At 44.6% G+C, this 23,618-nt stretch overlaps 1 protein-coding gene across 2 annotated transcripts in view; it reads left to right on the top strand.

Annotated features, from left to right (window-relative positions):
* Positions 1 to 12,541: 12,541 nt before the first annotated feature.
* col9a2 (procollagen, type IX, alpha 2) overlaps positions 12,542 to 23,618 on the top strand; it is a 90,507-nt gene continuing 79,430 nt past the window's right edge. Inside the window, exons 1-5 of one of the 2 annotated variants that reach the window (XM_052036278.1) lie at positions 12,542 to 12,797; positions 13,633 to 13,704; positions 14,636 to 14,671; positions 14,786 to 14,848; positions 19,967 to 20,020. In XM_052036278.1, coding sequence (XP_051892238.1) covers positions 12,711 to 12,797; positions 13,633 to 13,704; positions 14,636 to 14,671; positions 14,786 to 14,848; positions 19,967 to 20,020 — 312 coding nt within the window. In that variant the 5' untranslated portion in view covers positions 12,542 to 12,710. Of the gene's footprint in view, positions 12,798 to 13,181; positions 13,266 to 13,632; positions 13,705 to 14,635; positions 14,672 to 14,785; positions 14,849 to 19,966; positions 20,021 to 23,618 lie in introns of those variants that run through there. The other variant, XM_052036279.1, reaches the window with a different exon arrangement.

Here is a 23,618-nt window from a genome sequence, read left to right on the forward strand (position 1 = left end):
GTGCAGTGCAGGTAGACAATAAGGTGCAAGGCTATAACAGATAGATTGTGTGGTCAAGAGTCCATCTTATCGTACTAGGGAGCTGTTCAATAGTCTTATAACTGCGGATAGAAGCTGTTCTTGAGCCTGGTGGTACGTGCTTTCAGGCTTTTGTATCTTCTGCCCAATGGTAGGGGGGGAGAAGACAGAATGTCCGGGGTGGGTGGGGTCTTTGATTATGCCGGCTGCTTTACTGAGGCAGCGAGGTGTAGGTAGAGTCCATAGAGGGGAGGCTGGTTTCTGTGATGTGCTGAGCTGTGTCCACACCTCTCTGCAGTTTCTTGCGGTCCAGGGCAGAGCAGTTGCAATATAATTGAAGCATAACCTCCCTGGTTTTGTATTCAATTTCCCTAGCAATAAACTAAAATATTTTGTTAGTTTTCCTGATTACTTGCTGTAGCCGCATAATAGCCTTTTCTGAATCATGCACTCAGATCCCTCTGCTTTTCAGAGTTCTGCAATTTCTCACTATTTAGCTAATGTGCTGTTTTATTTTTCCTGTGAAAATGGACAATTTCAGATTTTCCCACATTGTGCTCCATTTCACACTATTTCCACATTGTGTTAGGGAAGATATTGGAGATGGTTCTTAAGGATAGGATTTATAAGCCTTTGGAAAAGCACAGGTTAATTAGATACAGTCAGCATGGCTTTGTGCAGGGCAGTCATGTCTCACTAACTTGATTGAGTTATTCGAGTAGGTGACGGAGGTGATGGGTGAAGGTAGAGCTGTGGATGTTGTCTACATGGATTTTAGTAAGGCATTCAACAAGGTCCCTCATGGTAGGCTCATCCAGAAGATTAATACCTGAATCCACGGTGACTTGGATTGAGAATTGGCTTGCCCATAGAGGGTAGTGGTCAATGAGACTTATTCTGGCTGGAGGTCCGTGACCAGTGGCGTTCCACAGGGATCCGTACTGGGACCTCTGCTGTTTGTGATAAACGACTTGGATGAAACTGTGGATGAGTAGGTTAGCAGATGACACAAAGCTTGGTGGTGTTACGGATAGTGTAGAAGATTGCCAACGGATCAGGTGCAGATATGGGCGGAGAAATGGCAGATGGAGTTTAATCCGAGCAAGTGTGAGGTGTTGTGCTTTGGGCGATCAAATGTAAAGGGACAGTATACTGTTAATGGCAAGACCCTTAACAGTGTTGATGTACAGGGCGATCTTAGGGTCCAAGTCCATAGCTCTCTTGAAGTGGCTGCACAAGTCGATAGGTTAGTAAAGAAGGCGTACGGCATGCTTGCCTTTATTAGTCAAGGCATTAAGTTCAAGAGTCAGGAAGTTATGTTGCAGATTTATAAAACTCTGGTTAGACCGCATCTGGAGTATTGCATTCAATTCTGGTCACCCCATTATGAGTAGGATGTGGAGGCTTTGGAGAGGGTGCAGAAGAGGTTTACCAGGCTCCTGCCTGGATTAGAGGGTATGTGCTATAAGGAGAGGTTAGACAATCTTGGGTTGTTTTCTCTGAAGCAGTGGAGGCTGAAGGGAGACCTGACAGAGGTTTATAAGATTATGAGAGGCATTGGGTAGACAGCTGGTATCTTTTTCCCAGGGTCAAAATGGTTAATACCAGAGGATATGCAGTTAAAGTGAGAGGGGAAAAGTTCAAAGGAGATGTGCAGGGCAGGTTTCTTACGCAGAGAGTGGTGAGTGTCTGGAATGTGCTGCCTGGTGTGGTGGTGGAGGCAGATACAATAGAGGCGTTTAAGAGGCTCTTGGATAGGCACATGGATGTGCAGAGAATGGAGGGAAGGGACCACATGCAGGCAGAAGGGATTAGGTGTCATTAGCTCAATTAGTTTGGCACAGTATCATGGGCTGAAGGGCCTGTTCCTGTGCTGATTTCTTCTATGTTCTATAGTCCATTTGCCAGATCTGCCTATGTGCTAAACCTATCTATATTCTGTTGGAGGCTCATTATTTTCTCTTCGAAATGTGCTTTCCTACATGTCTATATGTCCTGAGCAAATTTAGTAACCATACCTTTGGTATCTTCATCCAGCTTGGGAAAAAAAACTTACCTCCAGCAACATTCCCTGTGACACACCACACATTACAGGTTTCCAACGAGAAAACAAACTACTGTGCCTGCTCTCAGTTTGCTGTTGGCCATGCAGTTAGCTTACCCCTGAAACCACACTCTGATATCCTGCAATAATCTGATGTGGCACCTTATCAAATGCCCTCTGGAAATCTTAGTACCTTCCATCCAGCAGTCCCCTTTATCCACAGGCATGGTACTTCTTCAAAGAGCTGCACTAAATTGGTCAAATATGTGTTTCCTTTCATAAAACCACGATGAATATGCCTGATTACCTTGAATTTTTCTAAATGTCCTGCTATAACATTCTTAGCATCTATGAAATGGGGTCATGGACTATCAAGGACCCGCTTACACTAATCCTATTTTATTTTTCCCACATTTCCATCAGCTCCCCCAGATTCTACCCCTCATCACATACATAAGGGGCAATTTGCAGCAGCCAATTAACCCACCAATTCACGTGTCTTTGGCATGTGGGAGGAAACCAGAGAACCCAGAGGTGTGCAAGCTCCACACAGACAGCACCAGAGGCCAGGACTGAGCCCTGGTGGATGGATCTGTGAGTCAGCAACTCTAATGGCTATGCCACAGTGCTGTCCTTACATAGAAAGAGTTAAAGAAACAGGTAAAACTGTTTATTTCTGGGTTTTTTTTCACACTCTGTTGAAAACGCCAAAACAGAGAGGGAAATCAAAACAAAGCTGTGGAATGTAAAACAGAAAGAGAAGGGCCAACCAAGGAGGGGAGAGGGTGAGACATAGAAATGGACAGAGACAGAGGAAAATAAGAAAATGAGAGGGAGTAAAGCTGGAAAATGAGGGGGAAAATTAGGGAGAGCGAGTAGACAGAGAAAGAGACGGTCAGACTAAAGGTGCATACATCCCTCACACGTTAGTTTACATAACCACAAGGTCAATCCGACCTCCAGTGCTGTCCGGAGTTTGAACATCCTCACTGTGACCACATGCGTTTTCCCTGGGGTGCTCCGGTTTCCTCCTACATCCCACAGCTGTGAGAGTTGTTAGGTTAACTGGACAATGTAAATTACTCTGAGTGTGTGTGTGTGTGTGTGTGTGTGTGTGTGTGTGTGTGTGTGTGTGTGTGTGTGTGTGTGTGTGTGTGTGTGTGTGTGTGTGTGTGTGTGTGGAGGGAGGGGTGATAGGATACTCAGGGGGGAGCTGAAGGACATTTGAGAGAGATTAGGTTAGAGGGGGAAGGGAACAGATGGGAATGCTCTGAGAGCTGGCATGGGCTCAATGGGTTGAATGGTCTCCTGCTATATCATAAGGAAATACAATGATGGGAAGTGAGGATGGGTGGGTTGAACAGGTGAGTGCTTCTGTGCCTCTCAGCCGCTTCCCTGCCCCCTCCATGTTTATGTACCCACAGCCGTAAGCTCCTGGCTACAAGATGATCAGCCTGGTTAGCACTTTGTAAAACCTCACCCCATCTCACTCCCTGCCTCTCTGGAATCATTATATCTGAAAGTAAGGCAAAAGTTACTGCTCCAAAATAGTGAGTTTAAAGTAACTGAGCTCATCTGTTGTAAATACAGAGTTATATCATCCAAAACAACATTTCCTTGAGTCTTGAAAACAGTCCTAAAGCTAAGAGAAGATTCAGGGAAGAGACTTGGAGCATAGTTCATGGTGTTGGTGGACATGCCAAATTTCTTTAGCCTCCTGGGGAAGTAGAAGTGCTGGTGAGCTATCTTGGCCATGGCAATTGGAATTGGAATTGGTTTATTATTGTCACTTGTACAGTAAAAAACTTGTCTTGGATACTATTTATATGGATCAATTCATTATACAGTGCATTGAAGTAGTACAAGGGAGAACAATACAGAATGCAGAATGTTGGCTGCTTTACTGAGACAGCGAGAAATGTAGACAGAGTTCATGGAGGAGAGGCTGGTCTCCATGATGGGCTGAGCTGTGTCCACAACTCTCTGCGGTTTACACAAGTGTTTGCTGCTTTCTATAGTTGTTTCAAGTTACCAGTGTCAGTAGGCATGGTGTGTTAGATGCTTAAGGACTTTTTGACAGCTTCAAGGCTTTCACTCAAACTAGTTGCTCCGAGATCTGAGGGAATCAAAGTTTGAATTGTATGGGTTCATTAAGAAAGTTATGCTCCATCATTGAAGTAAACTTCAGCAGGATGTCTCCAAATGTCCGTGAGATCCAACAAGTTATGTTCAAGCAACAGTGAAAGCCTGCTCAGCAACTTGTAGGCATCCATTCAGTGATGAAGACAAGTTAGTAACTAGTCAATTGTCACATGGAATATTTCAGTGTAAAACCTTTGGCTTCCTTCCAGTAAGGTCCCAGGTTCTCCCAATTCATCAGCAAAATGTTTCTGTTTTTAATTTTGAGTCAGATCACTTTAATAATGTGTTGAATCAGCCTTGCATGTGTTTTCAGCATCATTTTTAAAATTCAGGAGCTGATCTTGCATGGAAGTCCAAATGATTCAAGAGATTCTAGCAACTGCTTTACTGCATCGTTGTCACTTTTCTGCAGCTGCAAACTGGTTATCTTAAACCGTTGAAGAATGGTTTCCCAAGATTGTGCAGTAACCATCATTTTCAATTGGTTTATCTTGGTCCAGAGGGAAGCAGCTTTCAGTCCACCGTTACTGGTTATCTTTCGAAAGGCTGAATAGTGCTGCACCTTCCACACAGTTCCTTCGTGGAATCTGTGCAAGAGCTCCACCTTGCGTCTAAATGACTTTTGTGTGTGAAGAATGAAAACCTGTCCCCTGCAATATGTGTACACTGAGCGCAAGGCATCCTGTGGAAGCCGGGGAAAAAACATTTGAACAGCTGTTGTTCATACTAAAACTACATTTAAAGAACTGAGAGCTCAGGGAACATAGGAAATAGTTTGGCTATTCTCAACGTGTCTGCAGATCTGTATCACCCAGAGATATTGCTAGCATTAAGTTGCAGAACGACTATTTCTGCTGTAAGACATTCAACTGTTTCATTGGCTTATTTTTTCTGTCTATACTAGCACAGTCTGACTTGGAGTCCTGCATTTTGCAACATTTGACACTTCTTTGTTTGTATTTTCATTCCCTAAGGGTACCCATTAACACAATGACCAGAGGATCTCAGAATCAGGTTTATTATCACTGACATATGTCATGAATTTTTTTTTTGTGGCAGCAGTACAGTGCAAGACATAAAAATTACTATAAGTTACAAAAATAAGTAAATAGTGCAAAAGAGGAATAACGAGGTGGTGTTCATGGGTTCATGGACCGTTCAGAAATCTGACGGCAGAGGGGAAGAAGCTGTTCCTGAATCATTGAGTGTGGGTCTTCAGGCTCCTGTACCTCCTCCCTGATGGTAGTAATGAGAAGAGGGTTCTACTACTTAACCCCACAACAGCCCTAGCCTCACCCTATCAAAGATATTCCCCTTTGTCCTATCCATCCCTCCCCCCTTGCCTTCTTTACGACATAAAATAACTTGTTTTTCTCCCTTTTTTAGTTCTGACAAAAACAATCACTTCAAACTACCTCCATATCCTACAGCTACCTCAAGAGATCATCAACTGTGTTTTTCTCTCTCCACAGATGCTACCTGACCCACTGAGTGTTTCAAGAATTTTCTGGTTTTATTTCAGATTTCCAGCATTGATGGATTTAATTTTGATTTTCATATCTGCAGCATTACCAGATGAATGTCCACTGCAATTAAAAACGTTCAAACCCAAGTTGTTCCCCATTGTGAATACACAGTCAGCAAGGCCTGCACCTGTATGCTTCTCCAGTGACTCAAATCCACTAAATCATTAATAAATCTGAATACTAAACTCAGCTCATCAACGTGCCTTAACTCTGGTATTAGATTCACAATCACCATAAAGTATTTGGCTGGCTGCACTTCTGTTTTTAACTATCTGCCCCATAAAATTAATCAATTTGCATCTGCACAAGTACTTGATAACAAATAAGGATTGATTTGGCTGTCAGTCCAAACTTACCCATGTGATTAGTCAAAAAGATCAAATTGAGCAATCAGTTCCAAAATTCCTGACTAATTTCTGAAAATATTAACAACTGCAGCCAATTCATCAAATGAAGAGGTAACCTCAGAGCTGCTCCAGAGTCAACCTGGCTGCTTCATCAACAGTGTCCCTGCATCAACCCCAGTGCTCCCTCAGTGCTGCCCCAATGTCAGCCCTGCTGCTCCCTCTCAAATACTGGTTACTGGAGTGTGCCAGTTTGTGAAGTGCCGGAGCTATTGTTATAATTTGCTGCAAGAGCCAGTGCAGTTGATGTTCATGTGATGAAATAGTTGTAAGGTTAAAAGCACACTCCACATCTCACAGCTTCCACACTCTGCCAGCTATACAACTATGCTGGGTCTCTCACCCAAACACACTGCAACACACTCAGCAACTCACTTCCCACAGCTATTGTGCACAGTCCTGTGTTCATATAAAGTTCAAGCACCACCACCAGCTCCAAGATACTCAGCAAAAGAAAGTGAGAGTTGCTTTAAAGAATCACATCCACCACCATCTATCAATGAGCTTAGGGAGGTTCGCTATAAAGAGACATCAACTTTTATTTATAACAAAATAAAGTAATTACATGGAACTCAGGAGACAGGCATTTAGAAACATAGAAACATAGAAAACCTACAGCACAATTCAGGCCCTTTGGCCCACAAAGCTGTGCCGAACATGTCCCTACCCTAGAAATTACTAGGCTTACCCATAGCCCTCTATTTTACTCAGCTCCATGTACCTATCTAACAGTCTCTTGAAAGACCCTATCGTATCAGCCTCCACCACTGTTGCCGGCAGCCCATTCCACACACTCACCACTCTCTGAGTAAAAGACTTACCCCTGACATCCCCTCTATACCTACTCCCCAGCACCTTAAACCTGTGTCCTCTTGTGGCCACCAATTCAGCCCTGGGGAAAAGCCTCTGACTATCTACCCGATCAATACCTCTCATCATCTTATATACCTCTGTCAGGTCCCCCCTCATCCTCCATCTCTCCAAGGAGAAAAGGCCAATTTCCCTCAACCTGCTTTCATAACGCATGCTCCTCATTCCAGGCAGAGCATTCACAAAACTACTTTCAGCAAAGAACAAACTGCTGGAGGAACTCAAGTGGGTCAGGAAGCATCTGTGGAGGCAAAGAGATGGTCGACGTTTCTGGTTGAGAGCCTTCGTCAGGACTGAGAGTGTAGAGGGGAGATAGCCAGTACAAGGAGGTGAGGGGGGGGGGGGGTGGTGAGCCGGGGGCTGGCAGGTGATAGGTGGATCCAGTGAGGAGGGAGATGATGGACAGATGGATCCGGGAGGGGGAGGCAGTGGCCGGAGGGCGATAGGCAGAGAAAGATAAGGAGTGAGAAAAAGGGACAGATGGAGCCAGCTGGGGGAGGGAAGGGTGCAGGAAGGGACAGAGGCTGGAAGGTGATAAGCGGAGACACAAGAGGCTGCGAATTCTGGAATCTGATAAGTAAGCAAGGTGATAAATGGAACCAAATGAGGGAGGGGTGATGGCCAGATAGGAGAAGGGAACAAAACTGGTTGAGGAGGGTGCTGTTTGATCAGAAAGAGAGAGAAAGGGTCATAGAGAGCGCAGGTTACCTCAAATTGGAGAATTCAGTGCTCGTACCCTTGTATTGTACGCTACCCAGGCAGAATATGAGGTGTTCTTCTCATTTACGTTGGGCCTCACCCAGGCAGTGAAGAAGGCAGAGGATGGACAGGTTAGTCAGGAATGGAAAGGGAGGTTGAAGTGGCACGCAACGGAAAGCTCAAGATGACCATTGCGGACAGAGCACAGTTGTTCCACAAAGTAATCGCCTAGTCTACGATTGGTCTCACCAATGCAGAGAAGGCCACATCGAGTGCACCAAATGGAGTAGATGAGGTTGGAGAGGGTGCACGTGAATCTTTGCCTCACCTGGAAGGATTGTATAGGTTCTGCATGGTGATGAGGGAGGTGGTGTAGGGACAGGTCTTGCACCTCCTGTGGTTGCAGGGGAAAGCACCAGGGGTCAGCGATGAGCAAACCAGGGAGTCAAGGAGAGCATGGTCCGTGTGCAAAGCAGAAAGGAGAGGGAGAAGGAGGTGTGACCCATAGTGGGATCATCTTGCAACTGGCAGAATAAGGAAGGATGATGTGCTGGATGCGGAGGCTGGTGGGGGTGAAAGGTGAAGTTCGGGGGAAGTCTATCTCTGTTCTCTCTGGGGAGGATGTGGTGGAGACCAGCAGTCTGGGAAATGCGAGAGAGGGCTCCATTGACCACAGCAGGAGAGAAAGCCACGTTTCTTGAAAAAAAAGGACATTTCAGATGACCTGGAATGGAAAGCCTCAAATTGAGAACAGATGCAGTGGAGGCAGAGAAACTGAGAGAAAGGGATGGTGTCCTTACAAGAGCCATAGTGGGAGGAGGTGACGTCAACTGTGGGTTTATAGTAAATGTCAATAGATAATTTGTCTCCTGAGATGGAGACAGGGCGAACAAGAGAGAGAAGCATCAGAAATGATCCAGGTGAATTTGAGGGTGGGGTGGAAGTTCATGGTGAAGGTAGTAAAATTGATGTGTTCTGCATGAGTGCAGGAAGCAGCTTTCACACAGATATATCTATGGACTCCCCTGGAACAATGTAAATAAACATGCCTATTCATATGACCTCACTTACCAGTGCACAGTATGTACTTATTGGGATCACAGATCTCTTTACACTGCATATGTAGCCAGCCATCTGCCTTTGAATATTGAAAACAGTACAATCAAATTCATCTTTTTACTCCCTTGTTTAAAATTCGAATTAAAAATATCCTGGGAGAGTGGAGAGATACAGGCCCAACAATAGAAGGCCAGAAGTCTGGGAGATCAGAGAGAAAGAGGGGTCCGGGAGAGTGGAGAGACATTGACCCAGAGAGGAAGGTGCAGAGACTGGGAGGGCAATGAGACAGAGGCACAGGGTTAATAAGGTCAGGGAGATGAATGAGATGTTCAGTGATTGGTGTGGGAGGAATGCGGTTTCCATCTGTGGGGCATTGGCATCAGTACTGGGGAAGGAGAGAGCTGCCCCAATGGGAGAAACTATGGCTGAACTGCACTGGGAGCAGAACTTTAGAGAGTTGAATAACGAGAGAGATAATTAGGAATTTACACTGAGTAAGGAAGGGTGGGGAGGGGTCCCGGTGAAGGAAAATCTAGAAAGTTAGAGAGGGGAAGAAAAAGCAGAGCAGGATGATAGTTGGGGAAAGGATAATTTGAGTGTGAACAGAAGGGGCTGAGTGCGTTAACAAAGATGGTCTGGGCATGAAAAATGGCAGGTAGACAAAAGGTATAGGGTATAATAAAATAAAATATTAAGACAACTAAGAAAATTAAAAAGTTAAATCTAAAGTTGCTGCATCTAAACACACAAAGCATTTGTAAATGGTGAACAAATTAGCAGCAAAATAGGTGTAAGTGGTGACAGTGTGATGACCATTATTGAGGTATGGCTGCAGGGTGACCAAGGCTGGGAGCTGACTATCCAAAGGTATTCCATGTTTAGAAATGGGCTGGGTGAGGGGGGGGGGGGTGAGGGGGCGGAGGGAGGGCATCGTTAGTAAAGGATGAAGTCAGGCCAATAGTGGGAAGGAAAATTAGTTCAGAAAATGAAGATGTGGAATCAGTCTGTGTGAGGGAAGGCACTGGTGGGAGTTGTCTGTAGCCTCCAGACAGAAGTGGTGATGTAGGGGTGAGCATCAAACAAGAAATTAAAGATGGATATAGCGAAGGTCCAACAGTGATCATGGGTGTCTTTAACCAACATATGGACTGGACAATCCAAATCCGCAACAATAATTGTGGAGGAAGAATTGCTGGAACGTGTATGGGGTGGTGTTTTGGACCAGTACGTTGAGCAGCCAACCCAGGAATGGGCTGGTATAAACTGGCTATTGTGCAGAATAAAGGACTAGTTAATAATTTTGTTGTGGGGGGTCCATTAAGGAAGAAGGACCATAGTGTGATAAAATTCTTAGTTAAGGTAGAAAGTGAAGTAGTTCGAACTGAAACTAGGGTCCTAAATCGAAACAAAGGGAACTATCAAGGGATGAGGAATGAGTTGGCTATGATGGGTTGGGGAGCTTCATTAAAAGGGTGGCGAGGCAATGGCTAATTTAAGGAGAGAATGCAGGAACGACAGTAATTATATATTCCTTTCTAGGAGGCAAATGACGTTTGACAAAGCTTCTGAGGAGGTAACTAATAGAATAGGTAACAGAAAACCAGATGCACTTAGATTTTCAGAAAGTCCCACCAAAAAAAAGGTTAGTTTGTAAGATTAAAGCAAATAGTTTTGGAAGTAATTTATCGGCATGGATTGAAGATTAGTTGACATTGGGAAACAGATTAGGAATAAATGGTTCTTTTCTTGGGGTGTCAGGCAGTAACTAGTGGGGTCCTGCAGAGATCAGTGCTTGGGCCTCAGCTGTTCAAAACATATTGGATGAGGGAACAGAATGTAATATTCTGCGGCGTGCAGACAACACTAAACTAAATAAGATCTTGAATTGAGGAGGATGCAAAGAAGTTTCAAGGCAACAGATATATTGAGTGAATGGACAAAAACATGGCAGATTTGGTATAATGTGGATAAATGTGAAACCATCCACTTTGGTAGAAAAAACAGAAAGGCAATGTACTATTAAACCGGCATTAGGTTAGGAAATATTAATGTATTAAGACACTCAAGGGTTAGAGTCATACAACAAAGAAATACCCCTCATAATTGTATATACTTCCATCAGATCCCTCCCTCATTTCCCTTGGAATGAGCCCAGCCTATTCAATCTCTCCTCATAACTCAAACGTTCAATCCCAGGCACATCCAAGTAAATATCCTCTGCAACCTCTCCAATACGTTCACATCCTTCCTACAGTGTGGTGACCAGAACTGCATACAATACTCCAGCTGTGGACTAACCACATTTTTGTACATGACCTCCTTGTTCATATATTGTGTCCCGGCTAACGAAGGCCCGTGTCCCGCACACCTTCTTCACTACCTTATCTACCTGTGCTGTCACCTTCAGTGATCTATGGGCTTGTACACCAAGGTCCCTCTGTTTCTCAATACTCCCTAGGGCCCTACCATTCATTCTGTATGTCCTCCTCTTATTAGACCTCTCAAAATGCATTGCCTCACACCTATTGGCATTAAATTCCATTTGACATTGCTCCACCAATTTACCAGCTAATTAGTATCATTCAGGGCCTTGGTGAGACAACACGGAATATTATGTGCAGTTTTGTTCTCCCTACCCTCGGAAGGATATAATAGCCATAGAGGGAGTGTGGCAAATCCTACCTGGATGCGTCACGGTTTGGTACGGCAACTGCTCTGCCTGTTACCACAAGGAACTGCAGAGAGCCGCGGACACAGCCCAGCACATCACAGAAACCAGCCTCCCCTCCATGGACTGTCTATACCTCTCGCTGCCTTGGTGAAGCAGCCAGTATAATCAAAGACCCCTCACACCCAGGTCATTTTCTCTTCTCCCTTCTCCCATCAAGCGGAAGATACAGGAGCCTGAGGGCACGTACCACCAGGCTTAAGGACAGCTTCTACCCCACTGTGATAAGACTATTGAATGGTTCCCTTATACAATGAGATGGACTCTGACCTCACAATCTACCTTGTTACGACCTTGCACTTATTGTTTGCCTGCACTGCACTTCCCTGTAGCTGTGACACTTTACTCTGAATTCTGTTATAGTTTTTACCCTGTACTACCTCAATGCACTGTGTAATGAATTGACCTGTAGGAACGGTATGCAAGACAAGATTTTCACTGTGCTTAGAATGAAGGATCACAATCTCAGGTTACAGGGGAAAGATTTAGGACTGGGTTGAGAATAAGTTTCTTCACTCAGATGGTAGTTGCACCTGGGGAAGTCCTGATGAAGGGTCTCGGCCCGAAACGTCGACTGTGTATTTCCCTCCATAGATGCTGCCCGACCTGCTGAGTTCCTCCGGCACTTTTTGTGTACAGCTACCACAAAAGGTTGTGGCCGCCAACTTGGTGAATATATTTAAGAAGGAGACGGGGCAACAACATCAAGGGTTATGCAGAGAAGTGGGAATATGGTGTTGAGATGGAGATTCGGACATGGATGTATTGAATGACAGAGCAGGGTCGAAGGGCCGAGTGGCCTCCCTCCTCCTGCTCCTATACCTCACGCGTTGGCCATTTGTTCTCGTTTTGTTTCTGTTGATTACACACGCTGATACGTTCCAGGCCGTATCGCACCAAGCATAGTCCACAGACTTTGAGCTGGTTCCTATGTATAAGTTGTTTCACAAATCCCCTCCCTCTGGGATGCTCTGGGAATGGAAACAGGGACATAGTGAAATTGCCCAGTTCCCGGCCTCCTTCATATTCACCAGCTGCCTCACCTTACCCCGCCCCCCGGCTGGGCAGTTGATCCACTCAGGTCCTTTGAAAGAGTTGGGTTTTACTGAGTGATTCGGGCTGCTCCGATCTCTCTCCAAAGATCTCCAACTGCCTGCCTCCAGCCCGGGGAGAGACGTGTGGATTTTAATTGTGGCCCTGTCCAGGCGGAGCGACTCGACATGGCTCGCCTGTCTGGTGTCTGGTCCCGACCCGGACTCCTCCAGCTCGCAGTCGTCCTGCAACTCATCTGCTCGTGTTTAGCCCAAGTAAGTCCAAGGGAAGGCTGTGAGGGTGCACCCACAGCTCGGCCGCGGAACCTGCATTCGAAGAGTTGTTTGCTCAGGGTGGCAGTTTTGGGGTGAAATTTGACGGAGTAACGAATTAAATTCCACTTTATTCAGCAGTTCTCTGTAGTTCGTTTGCTCCTCATCACTCGTCTGCTGTTCCCATCGCCTTGTCCCTTTCCTTTGGAGGGTGTGTAACCAGTGACAGATAGAGCCAGTATTTGACAGCCAGCGAGAGGCACTCTCCAAATTCACGGTGACAATTTGTCCGAATTAAGAGCAGCAGGACCGTTGCCCGGACGGTTAAAAATCCAATCAGCGTCAATGGAGCAGTGAAACACCAGAGCGGGCTTCCAGTGGCAGCTCTTGAACTTCCCTCCCCGTCTCCGATTTAAATGAAGAATAACCGGGGCATGCTGAATTCGCTCACTCGGATTTGGATCCTGCTGTGTGCGTGCGGGTCTGTGGGGTGTGGAACACTGGTGTATCAGACATTAGACTGCATTCCGTACTCGCTGGTCACCCCGCGGACAAAGACCAGGGTCAGTGTGTGAGGAGAGCGCTGGGCAGACCCACATTCTGCACAACTCCCCGGGCGCCACGGCAAAAGCCCGTGAGCCCAGGAGGGACTTCTGACTGCCGTGGTGTCGGGAGGTTCAGCGCGATGCCCCATTGCCCCTCTCCGGGGCCATTAACCAAAGATTTCCAAATAATATTCATTAATAATACAACCGACACGCTGCATCATTGCTCGCTTCCACCCAAGTGTTTTATATGTCGTGCTCGGTCGCTTAATCCTCTCTTTTTCATTGGACAGGGTCCGACAGGGGAACGAGGTGATCTGGGGACTCTGGGCCCGGCAGGGATTCCTGGAGCAGACGGGATAGATGTGAGTGTGGACGTGTTCCCAGGGGTTTGTGTACTGACGGCAGGTTGACAAAGAGCCGCATTGTCCCCGGCGCCAGACCGCGGAGCCTGCACTGACATCGGCGGCCGGCAGAGGCGCCTCCAGCCGCCTCCGGGACAGTCCGGTGTAGTCCTTCTTACGGGGGAATTTCATCTCATTAAATCCAGAAATGTGACAAGTCAATCAGTGTCACTTTATGAACAGCCAGGACTCGACCTTACTAAAGTGAGGTGCCTGTTTAAACAAGCATGGGGAGTTTTTGCAGCGGGGGTCGCGTAGGTTGAAGTTACGAGAGTGAAGTAAGCCGGAGTTATTAACGTAAACTATAAAACAAATCGATTAAACCGGCTTGAGGTGCAGCCGAGACATGCGGGGCAATTTAGGTGACGGTAACAGAAGAAAACAATTGAACAAGTGAGTGTGAACAAGTGAGTGTGAACACGAGTTAAAACCTGCTTCCGAATGCTAACTGAACTCGCCTCGAACTTTTGCGTCTCCGAGTGACTGCTGGAACGCCCGAGACCGTCAAGTCGAGTCGAGTTTATTGTCATGTACGGTGAGGTACAGGTACAACGAGAAACTTGCTTGCAGCAGCATCACAGGCACGTAGGTACAGACAACACACAGAACCTAAATTATACTTAAGTTACACAAGAGAAAAGGCTGTAGACATTAATGCAATAACAAAACCCCACAAATCCAAGGTAGTGCGAGAGGTGGCCCTTAGTGTTCCGTTGCTGAGGTAGGGTTAGGATTGTGCAGGGTCGGTTCAAGAACCTGGGGAAGTAGCTGTTCCTGAACCTGGCGGTGTGTACCTCCCGCCCGACGGTAGCAATTTCTGGTTGAAGAGTGTTTGAGTTACCTCACTGTTGTGTGCTGTGGTGATACCTGAGTGTCGTTTCTGTCTCTCCAGGGGGAACCTGGGCCCGTTGGCCCTCCTGGACCACCAGTAAGTGACTCTCCTTCATTCACCTACAATCTGCATCTCTGGAGAAAGACAATTATCATGTGTCTATTTTTTTTAAAAAACGCTAACAGGGATGTCAATTTTCCCTGCATTTAGGGGCCCAAAGGGGAAATGGGTGCCCCTGGACCAGATGGACCTGAAGGTGACCCAGGATATGATGTAAGTACGTTTGAAGAGTGCTGTTGCAGATGTTTCTGGTGGGGGTGGCTGCAGTTGTGAATGGCCCTGAAGGGGGTGGGTCAGACATCATAAATATCTCATGTATTTCAGTCTTTGCCCTTGGTCTTGTTCTTTTGAAGACACCAGAGTTGGGGTATGTGCTGGAACACGGAGAGAGTCCCATGTCCTGGATTATAAATTCAGTCTGTTTTACAATTTTGCCAAAAGCTTTATATCCCTGTATGCAATGCTGGAGGATTTATTCTGCAGATATTGCTATGTTTGAGATAGAAGTCGGATCTACATTCATCTAATGACTTGAGAGCCTACATGTGTACACCCCATGTATTGGGAATCTTACAGTGTGCACAGCCATTGAGAAAGACCCTGTGTACACTCCATGCACTGTGAACCTGCACTGTGAACATCCAGTGAACTGACAACCTGCACTGTGCATTGACTGAGAACCTGCATTGTGTCTGCTTCATATACTGAGAAAATAAACTCTGTACACCCAGTGAGCTGAGAGCAAGTACTGTGTAAACTCCACGTAGTGAGACCTGAACTGTGTACACCCTGTGCTGTGTACATCTGATAAACTGAGACTGTATATATTCCATGTAATGAGAACCTATACTTTACACATCCTGGAAGTGGAGAATCCAGTGAGCAGAGAACATAAACCTTGTGCAGCCCATGTACCAAGGATCTCCAAATGTGTACATCGAAGGAGCTGAGAAACCACAGTGTATATTCCTCAAAAACTGAGAACTGCACTGTGTAAATTCAATGAACTGAAAACCTCCACTGTGTACACTGTTCTGGAAATCTGAATCTGTCTACCGATGTACCGGGAATGAAAATATGCATTGTATGTATCCAGTGGGCTGCAAACCTGCACTGTTCTATTCACCAAGTACCAACAAACTGCACTGTTTTCATCCAATGAACTGCAAGCCCACTGTGTGTACGTCCAATAAGCTGCAGGCCCACAATGTGTACATCAAACAAGCTGCGTCTAAAATATGTACATCCAATGAGCTGCAAGTCTAAAATGTGTACATCCAATAAGCTGCAGGCCCACAGTGTGTACATCCAATGAGCTGCGAGCCCACGGTGTGTACATCTAATAAGCTGCAAGCCGACAGTGTGTACATCCAACATAACAAGGATATGCATGTCCAATATTTCGGAATCAGAATTGTCAATGCCCAGTGGACTGGGAAATGAAGCTGTGTGCACTCAGTGTACAACAATCTGAACTGTATATGATTCATATATTGAGAATGAGAATCTGAATTGTGTACCTCTGTGTACTCCACAGTATACATCCAATGTACTGAGAACCCGAAAAATGTCCCCACTGTACTGGGAATGACAACCTACACTGTGCACACTGCACTTCCTGTACAAATAACAGTGATATGTGGTGTGCATTCTCATGTGCCAATGAGAAAGGACCTTTGGATGTGGTAAATTGAAAGTATCAATAAGTTTGGTGCTGTTGTGTGCCTGTTCTGGACTGACACCATGTCACTGTGCTTCTTACATCTGGCATTGGTGTGAACTTGTAGCTTTGCACAAGTGATTGGAGATGGATTTGGATCTTTTTGATGCTGGAGGTCTTCATGGAAAATGTTACGATAGTCAACACCCTTTTTGCAGCCACCAGCAGTTCATGGCAAGCTGGGCACTGAATACAGCCTTTCACTTAGTACTTCAGAGGCCTGTAGCCATAGTCACTGATGCAGCAGTGTTCATCTTCCAGATTTTTGCTGGTGAAACTGGGATTGTGCCTCATTACATTCCATGTGATATTTACTACATTGACAAACAGTGAAATAAAAGCAGAGTGCAGGAAAGACTCAGCAGGTCAGGCAGTGTCTATGGCAAGGAAAATAGAATTAAGGTTTCAGATTGATGACCTTTCATCAGCGCAAAAAGTTAGTGTGTTTTACATTGCAGGGAAGGGGGATGGGTGGAGAATAACAAAAGAATATCTGTGATAGGGTGGAAAGAGAGACTGGATGATATAAGTGGAGGTGGTGCTGGCTGGGAGAGGATAATGAAAGCTTATTAGTCACAGACGTTCTCTCTGGAGGAGACGTAATCAGAAGGAGATGAATGAAAGTGGATAAGGTGAGAGAAAGGGTATAAAAAACAAATTCTGGAGCTGTGCGATGCAAAACAATGGAGAACCAAAACACTGCTAATGCTGGAAATCTAAAATTAAACAGGGGCAATTCATCAGGCTGGCAGCATCTGTGGGAAGAGAAAAGCAGGTTGATGACCTTTGATCAGGACTGGCCACTTCTGATACAAACTGAAAAGGCTGGTTATCTGAAGATGAATTCAGTGTTGAGTCCTGAGGGTTGCAATGAGTCAAGTTGGAAGATGGGGTGTTGACCCTCCAGTTTATTTTGGGCTTTGTTGGAACAACACGAAAAGTCAAAGTGGGATTGGGATAGAGAGTTAAAGTGACGAGTGGAAACTCAGGATCACCTGGATGGAGATGTTCAGCAAAGTGCTTCCCCAATCAGCATCTGGTTTTCCATTGCAGAGGAGACCATGCCATGAGCTTTGATTGGAAGAAGTACAACTGAATCACTGTTTCACCTGGAAGGCAGTTTGGGTCCTGAATGGTGGGACTGGAAATAGGGCAGGTGTTTCACCCCCTGTAGTTGCAATGGGAAGATGCAGTGAGAAGGGGAGTGGTTGTTGGTGTAATTGGAAAAGTGAACCTGGGAGCCGTGGAGGGCACAGTTCCTTCAGAATGTTGGAAAGGGGGAAGTGCCTGGTGATGCCATCATGTGAGAAGGGTGGGAAATAGAGTTGCAGTTGAGAATCCTATCAACCATGGTGGAGGGTTAGAAAATAGGAAGACATCTCAGAAGTACTGGTGTTGAAGGAGTTGCCGTCAGGACAAATGTAACAGAGTTTGTGCAACTGGGAGAATGGAGAGGAGTCCTTACATAAAGGAGGGTGGGAGGAGTGTAGTCAAGATAGTTGTGGAGTGCGTGAGGTTGTAATGAGGTATTGCAGAGAGGCAATGTGTGTATTGTGCTGTACTGAAGTTAAGAATGAGGTAGTTTGAGAGTATTGGGTCCCTGAAACCATTTAAGTCATGACTACATCTAGAAGTCCATTCAGACATGTCGGATACACTTCTGGATTCAACAAAATATATTCAGGGCCATGGCGAAGGAGCAGGGGAGTCAGACAAATTGAATCCCTATTTCAAAAGGCTACACAGAAAGGTGACTTGAAAGACTTTCCTCTGATACAAGTGAAAATGAGTGGGTTTGATTTGATCACAACATTCTGCTGAAGCAATGCTTTTCACTGGTGTTCACGTGGCAGGAAGGAAGCCAGCACCTATGAAGGGGAACCTTGAACTGATATCATGGGATAGGAAGGATCGGCAACACAGACAGGCATGGCTTTAAGCCTGGAAAACACCATGGAGGCTGCATTATTACATTACCACGTTCCCACTTTCTGTTCACAGAAGCTGAGAGCTGCTTTTGTCTTTTGAAAGATTAACTTAAAAAGTCAGGGAAGGAGGTTATCCCAGTGTTTCCTGCCACTGAAATCCTTCCAATAACATGAAGGATTACCGGAGTTGTCAATGAATCCATTAACTGATTTTCAATCATTTCAGAGCACTGTGTTGAGAACCCAATCACAGAATGTAGAATTAAGGTGGATTTATAGTATTAGAATGCACTTTTAATGTGAATGAAACAGGAAATGCTGGAAATTCTCAACAGATCAGGGAACAACCGTGAAGAGAGAAACAGGGGTAATGTTTCAGGCTGATGACCTGAGTTTTGATCAAGAGCGAACTGCTTGACCCGTTAACTCTGCTTCTCTCCACAGTTGCTGCCTGACCTGTTCAGCACCCAAAGCATTTCCTTTTTTTAGTTCATATTTCCTCCCTCTACTTTTAGATTACACGCCTTGGTTCCTAGTTCCATGATCATGATGGAACAGGATCACAGATCTCATCTCAAGCACAAGTATTTAATGCCAGTCAGTAAGGATTGAACCCGAAAGTCAAAGTCGAGTTTATTGTTAGATGCACAAGTCCATGTGTGCACATTGCAATGAAAAATGTACTTGCAGCAGCATCACGGGCATCATGTAAGCAGCAGTCACAAGAAAAACATAAATTAAACATAAATTATACACAATTTTTACAAGAAAATGCTGTTAAAATAAAAAAATGTCCATTTTAGTGCAAAACGATCAATTATTGCAAAGAGCATTCATCGGTCAGTTAGAGCACTTTCAGTGGGTCATTAGGTTGTGTAAACTGGCTGGAGGCTGCTGTTTTGTTCTTGAGATCTGATTTTAGACCTGCCCAAAATTAGGGGACAGTAATCTCTGTTTCTTGAGAATGCAAAAGAAAGCTGGTAATCCAGTTCTGTTTACCACAGGTTTGGAGCCTATATGGCAGAAAATGCAATTTTGGACAATATGTTTTTTTCCCATTATTTACTCACTTGCAGGATGTGGACATTGCTGGAGATGCTGGTGTTTATTGTCCACTCCTAATTGTCCCTGAATTGAGAAAGAGGTAAAGGGACGACCGCACTAGTTGGTCTGGAGTCACATACAAACTGTGTGAGGATGGTGGATTTCCTCCCTCAAGGCTGCTAGTGAACCAGATGTGTTTTTGTAACAAACTGGTAGTATCACGGTTACCAATACGAAGAATATCAATAGAAAAAATGTAAATTTCACTCAGTTACTTCATTCTAAATTTCCCGGCTGCCTTGGTGGGGCGGGGGTGGGGGGGTGGGATTTGAACTTTTGATCTCTGTATCAATGATCCAGAGTTCTGGCTGCTGGTCCAGTAATTTACCACTGTGCTCCATATGGGAATACTTGACTGGGGTAGTGGGAATAATAACAAAGGGAGATATGAGAAGAATGTCAGACTGGAGAGCTTGGAATTCTAGCAGGGTGTGGGGAAAGTTTATGTTCAGACACATCATTGGGATGTTGCGAGTTCTGGGAGCCAGGGTGAGAGATACTTTAGGGCGATATTCTGAAACCTATGCAATTAATTGAATGTTGTAGCAGAACATTTATCTTCTTTTATCTGTCTCGTAGGGTTTAGAAGGTCCAAAGGGAGAGCCAGGAATTCCTGGAAGGTCTGGTCCCAAGGTAAGTACCATGTATTTTATTGTGAGAAAGCAAATCTGAAATATCTTGATGCAAGCTGTTGAAGCAATGGCCTTTCTCAGGCATTGATGCACTACAACAGGAACATAGGTTAAAGGGGAAGGAGGGGAGGATTGTAAAGAAGACACCTTGTTGTTCTGCACGAATACAACTTCATGATTTGTCGTATCCTCAATGATATTGCAGAATGATAGATATCAGTGTCTCTAAGCCACATGAAGACTTGGTAACCATTAACATTTGATGTAATGTTAACACCTACTGACAGTTTTTGTGAATATCTTTTGAGATTCTGTCCAGTCTGACTGTGAAAGAACAAGAAGCTCCTGGGGTTATGGTTAGGTGGGTGATGTCACCCTGGAGTGGGTCCTTATGACACTGGCCCTTGGTGTCATCCCCAAGGATAGAATGGAAGGAAGGGTGACCACAGGCTGCTTCACACTTTCAGGGTTACAAATAGAGGAAAGCCATGAGGAAAATGGTCTCTTCATATAAGTGAGACCGGAGAGGAGGAAAGACTTCAGCACTGTTAAAAGACTATCAAATCTGGGCGTGTTATGGGCAGAATGAATCAAGGTTAGTTGTGTGCGCAGGACTTTAAGCTCACACACAATGCACATTTGTGCTTCATCAACATCTTTACAGAATATTGGCGGTCTACATCTCTCTGCTGTTCCCCACCCCATCTCCTGCCCTGTTGCTGATCAGCCATGATCCAACTGAATAGAAACAGAACAGGCATGAGGTCTGAATGGCCTGCTCCTGTTAACCTTGGGTACTACCACTAAAGAGGTGTGCCTAGGATAGAGCTGGTCAGGAGCCTGGAAGAGGCTGCTTTGTCCCTTCCCTTAACTCCGTCTGTCTCTCTTTTATGGGGTTCTGTCATCAATGTAAAATACTCTCTCCAAATTTTAGTTGTCAATCTTCTGGGGGTTTCTCCTATTCCGACAGAGCCTCTTTTCTCTTTGACAGTGGCATGAATGTGTCACACTAGCACTGTCCACAGGTAACTCATTGCATCTATAGCTCTTTTTCCAGTGTTGGAATCCCACCCTGTCTAGTTGCATAGGCTCGGGGGGAAGGAAACTATGCCGGAGAGAAGTAGCATGAAACTTCCCACCATATTAAAATATTAAAATAAATTCACCATAAAACTGGAAATGTCAGATGATATTTGACGGAAACAGGCTGGCGGACAACTTTATAGGATGTTTCCATGTTAAATGGGATGATGCCTCAATGGGCTGAATATCATCCCTCATTCTCTGTGGTTTATGTTCAAACCCATTGTTCAGTAGGAATGGAAAGTGCAGTGTCTGTGGGTTCTTCAGTGTTGCTGCTTGCAGAGATCAAGCAGTATATAGAAGATCTATTATGGAAGGCAGCAACTCTCAACTAACGGCAGTGTCTGGTCCAACAATGACCAAAAGTCATTACAACATGATACACTCAGTTCTTAAAAGTATTCTCACACTTACATACACCATATTGCTTCCCTTTAAAGTATGTGGTAAACCCAAACACACCATCAACCATTTACATACATAAAATTACGCAATCAGTACAACAAATTAATTATTTATAAAGGCATATACAAGTTGTTATACATCTGACCAATTATAAATTCACTTAATCTCTTAATCGTCTCAATATCAAAACTGTTCACTTTGTGCTGTTTCCTGTGCATCACTTCTCCAGGTAAGCTTCATGCACATCTAGTCTCACATCATGCTCTGCAGTTGTTTCTTCAACACAGCTATGAATACAATGCATTACATATTCTTAAATACCATCTTTCTGATGTCACCTGTAAACATCAAAGTACACACATAAAACTTCCCACAAGGCAAATCACAGACATTAAATGAACTTGTAGAATCATATATCTGTTGAAAGAGCACAGTAGAAAGCCATTTGTCCCACACTGCCTGTGCTGGCTCTTTGAAGGATCATCCTACAGTCAAACTCCATTGTGATGAAGGGAGTGGAGAGAAAGTTGCTCTACATCTGATGTGATAATACAACGAGGGCTCAATATTTTTCCCTTTCAGATAGTCAACCAATTTCCTTTTGGAGGTTATCACAGAATCTGCCCTTTTAGGCAGGGCATTGTGGAAAATAACCACATGGCATTAAATTGTTCTCTTCCTCACTCTTTCTTTTGCTATTTATCTTAAATTGTGTCCTATGGTTATCAAACCTCTCACCAGCAGAATCATTTTCTACCAGTACTCAATTAAATCACCTCGTAATTTTGAACACTTCCAATATATATTCCTTCATCTTTCTCAGATCTAAAGAGAACAATCCCATATCCTTTAATCTCTCTCCTTATCCTTCTTTCCAACCTGGTAAATTTCCTCTGCAACCTCTTCAGGACCTTGAATGTGGAACCGAGATTTGGATACTACTCTGGGTGACACCTAACTAGTAATTGACAAAACATGAGTTCCTTGCACTTGTGTTCTCTGCCACTTGCTATAAAGTGAAGGGTTTGTTGTTTTTCTATTGGCATCTCAAGTTTTCCTGCCACCATAAAGATTTGTGCACAGGTAAGGGGTGGTTTACATTGCTGCTCTTATTTGAATTTCCAAAATGTGGAAGCTTTCTTCTAACAGTGAAATTATGTAACCTAGGTAACCTAGTCTAGATCTTTAAAAGAGCATTGGTCTTAATGCAACTCCAGGGTAGCATCAGTATATACTCCCCTCTAGACTGCAGAACGTAATGGACTGGGACTGATCTATATCTCTCCCCGTTTATCTGTCTTTACCCCACTTCCAACAAAAACAGACCAAATTCTGTCCTCAAAGCTCCGATTGACTCCAACTGCCACACCGTGTTGGGGATATAGTTCCACTATGGTTTGTGCAAAAGTGTTTTGTGATTTCATCCTAAATGGGCTGACACAGATTTAAGACGGTGCCCCCTTGTCCTGGATTTCCCCAACAGAATGTGTCAAAATCTTCTGACATATTAAAGACCACAGTTAGATTGTGCCACAGCCTTGTGTTCTCAGGGTAAACCTGCCCTTGCAATGTAATCCTTTATTATCTGGTATAATTCACCTAATTTTCTGCTGCAAAATGTTCACCCTGAATGTTGGTGCCAGTACTGAAGTGAATGCAATACTTCAGCTGGGGTTTGACTAAGGATCTGTATCTCTGAGATGTGACTCTCTCATTTCAGTCACATAAGCTAAAGATGAAACTGTAAAGGGTTACTGTTGGCAAATACTTTTGCACTAAGGGTGAATTGCCTCTGTCTGCAGAGCCACATTCCGTTGTGGGTGCAGATGTTGCCTCTAACACCCGATGTGATAAATTCTGCGAGTGCCTAGTGTCAAAATAAAGCTGGAGTACGTTTCCTACTGGAAACCTGGACCCCAGTGAGCTGGACTCCCCCTCGTCTCTAGAATCCAGTGAATCACGACAAAAGGCTTATAAAAATGTTATAAAAATCTCTATTGAGAATAAACTAAAAATAGAGAGAAAGTGAAGGTGAGTTCTGCAGCAGAAAGGCAGGGCCAGTCCTGAGCCTACTGTGGTATACAGTTAACTATTCCACATGTGACTGTTGG

This window comes from Pristis pectinata, chromosome 22, assembly GCF_009764475.1.
Source record: "Pristis pectinata isolate sPriPec2 chromosome 22, sPriPec2.1.pri, whole genome shotgun sequence".
NCBI classification, from domain to species: domain Eukaryota; kingdom Metazoa; phylum Chordata; class Chondrichthyes; order Rhinopristiformes; family Pristidae; genus Pristis; species Pristis pectinata.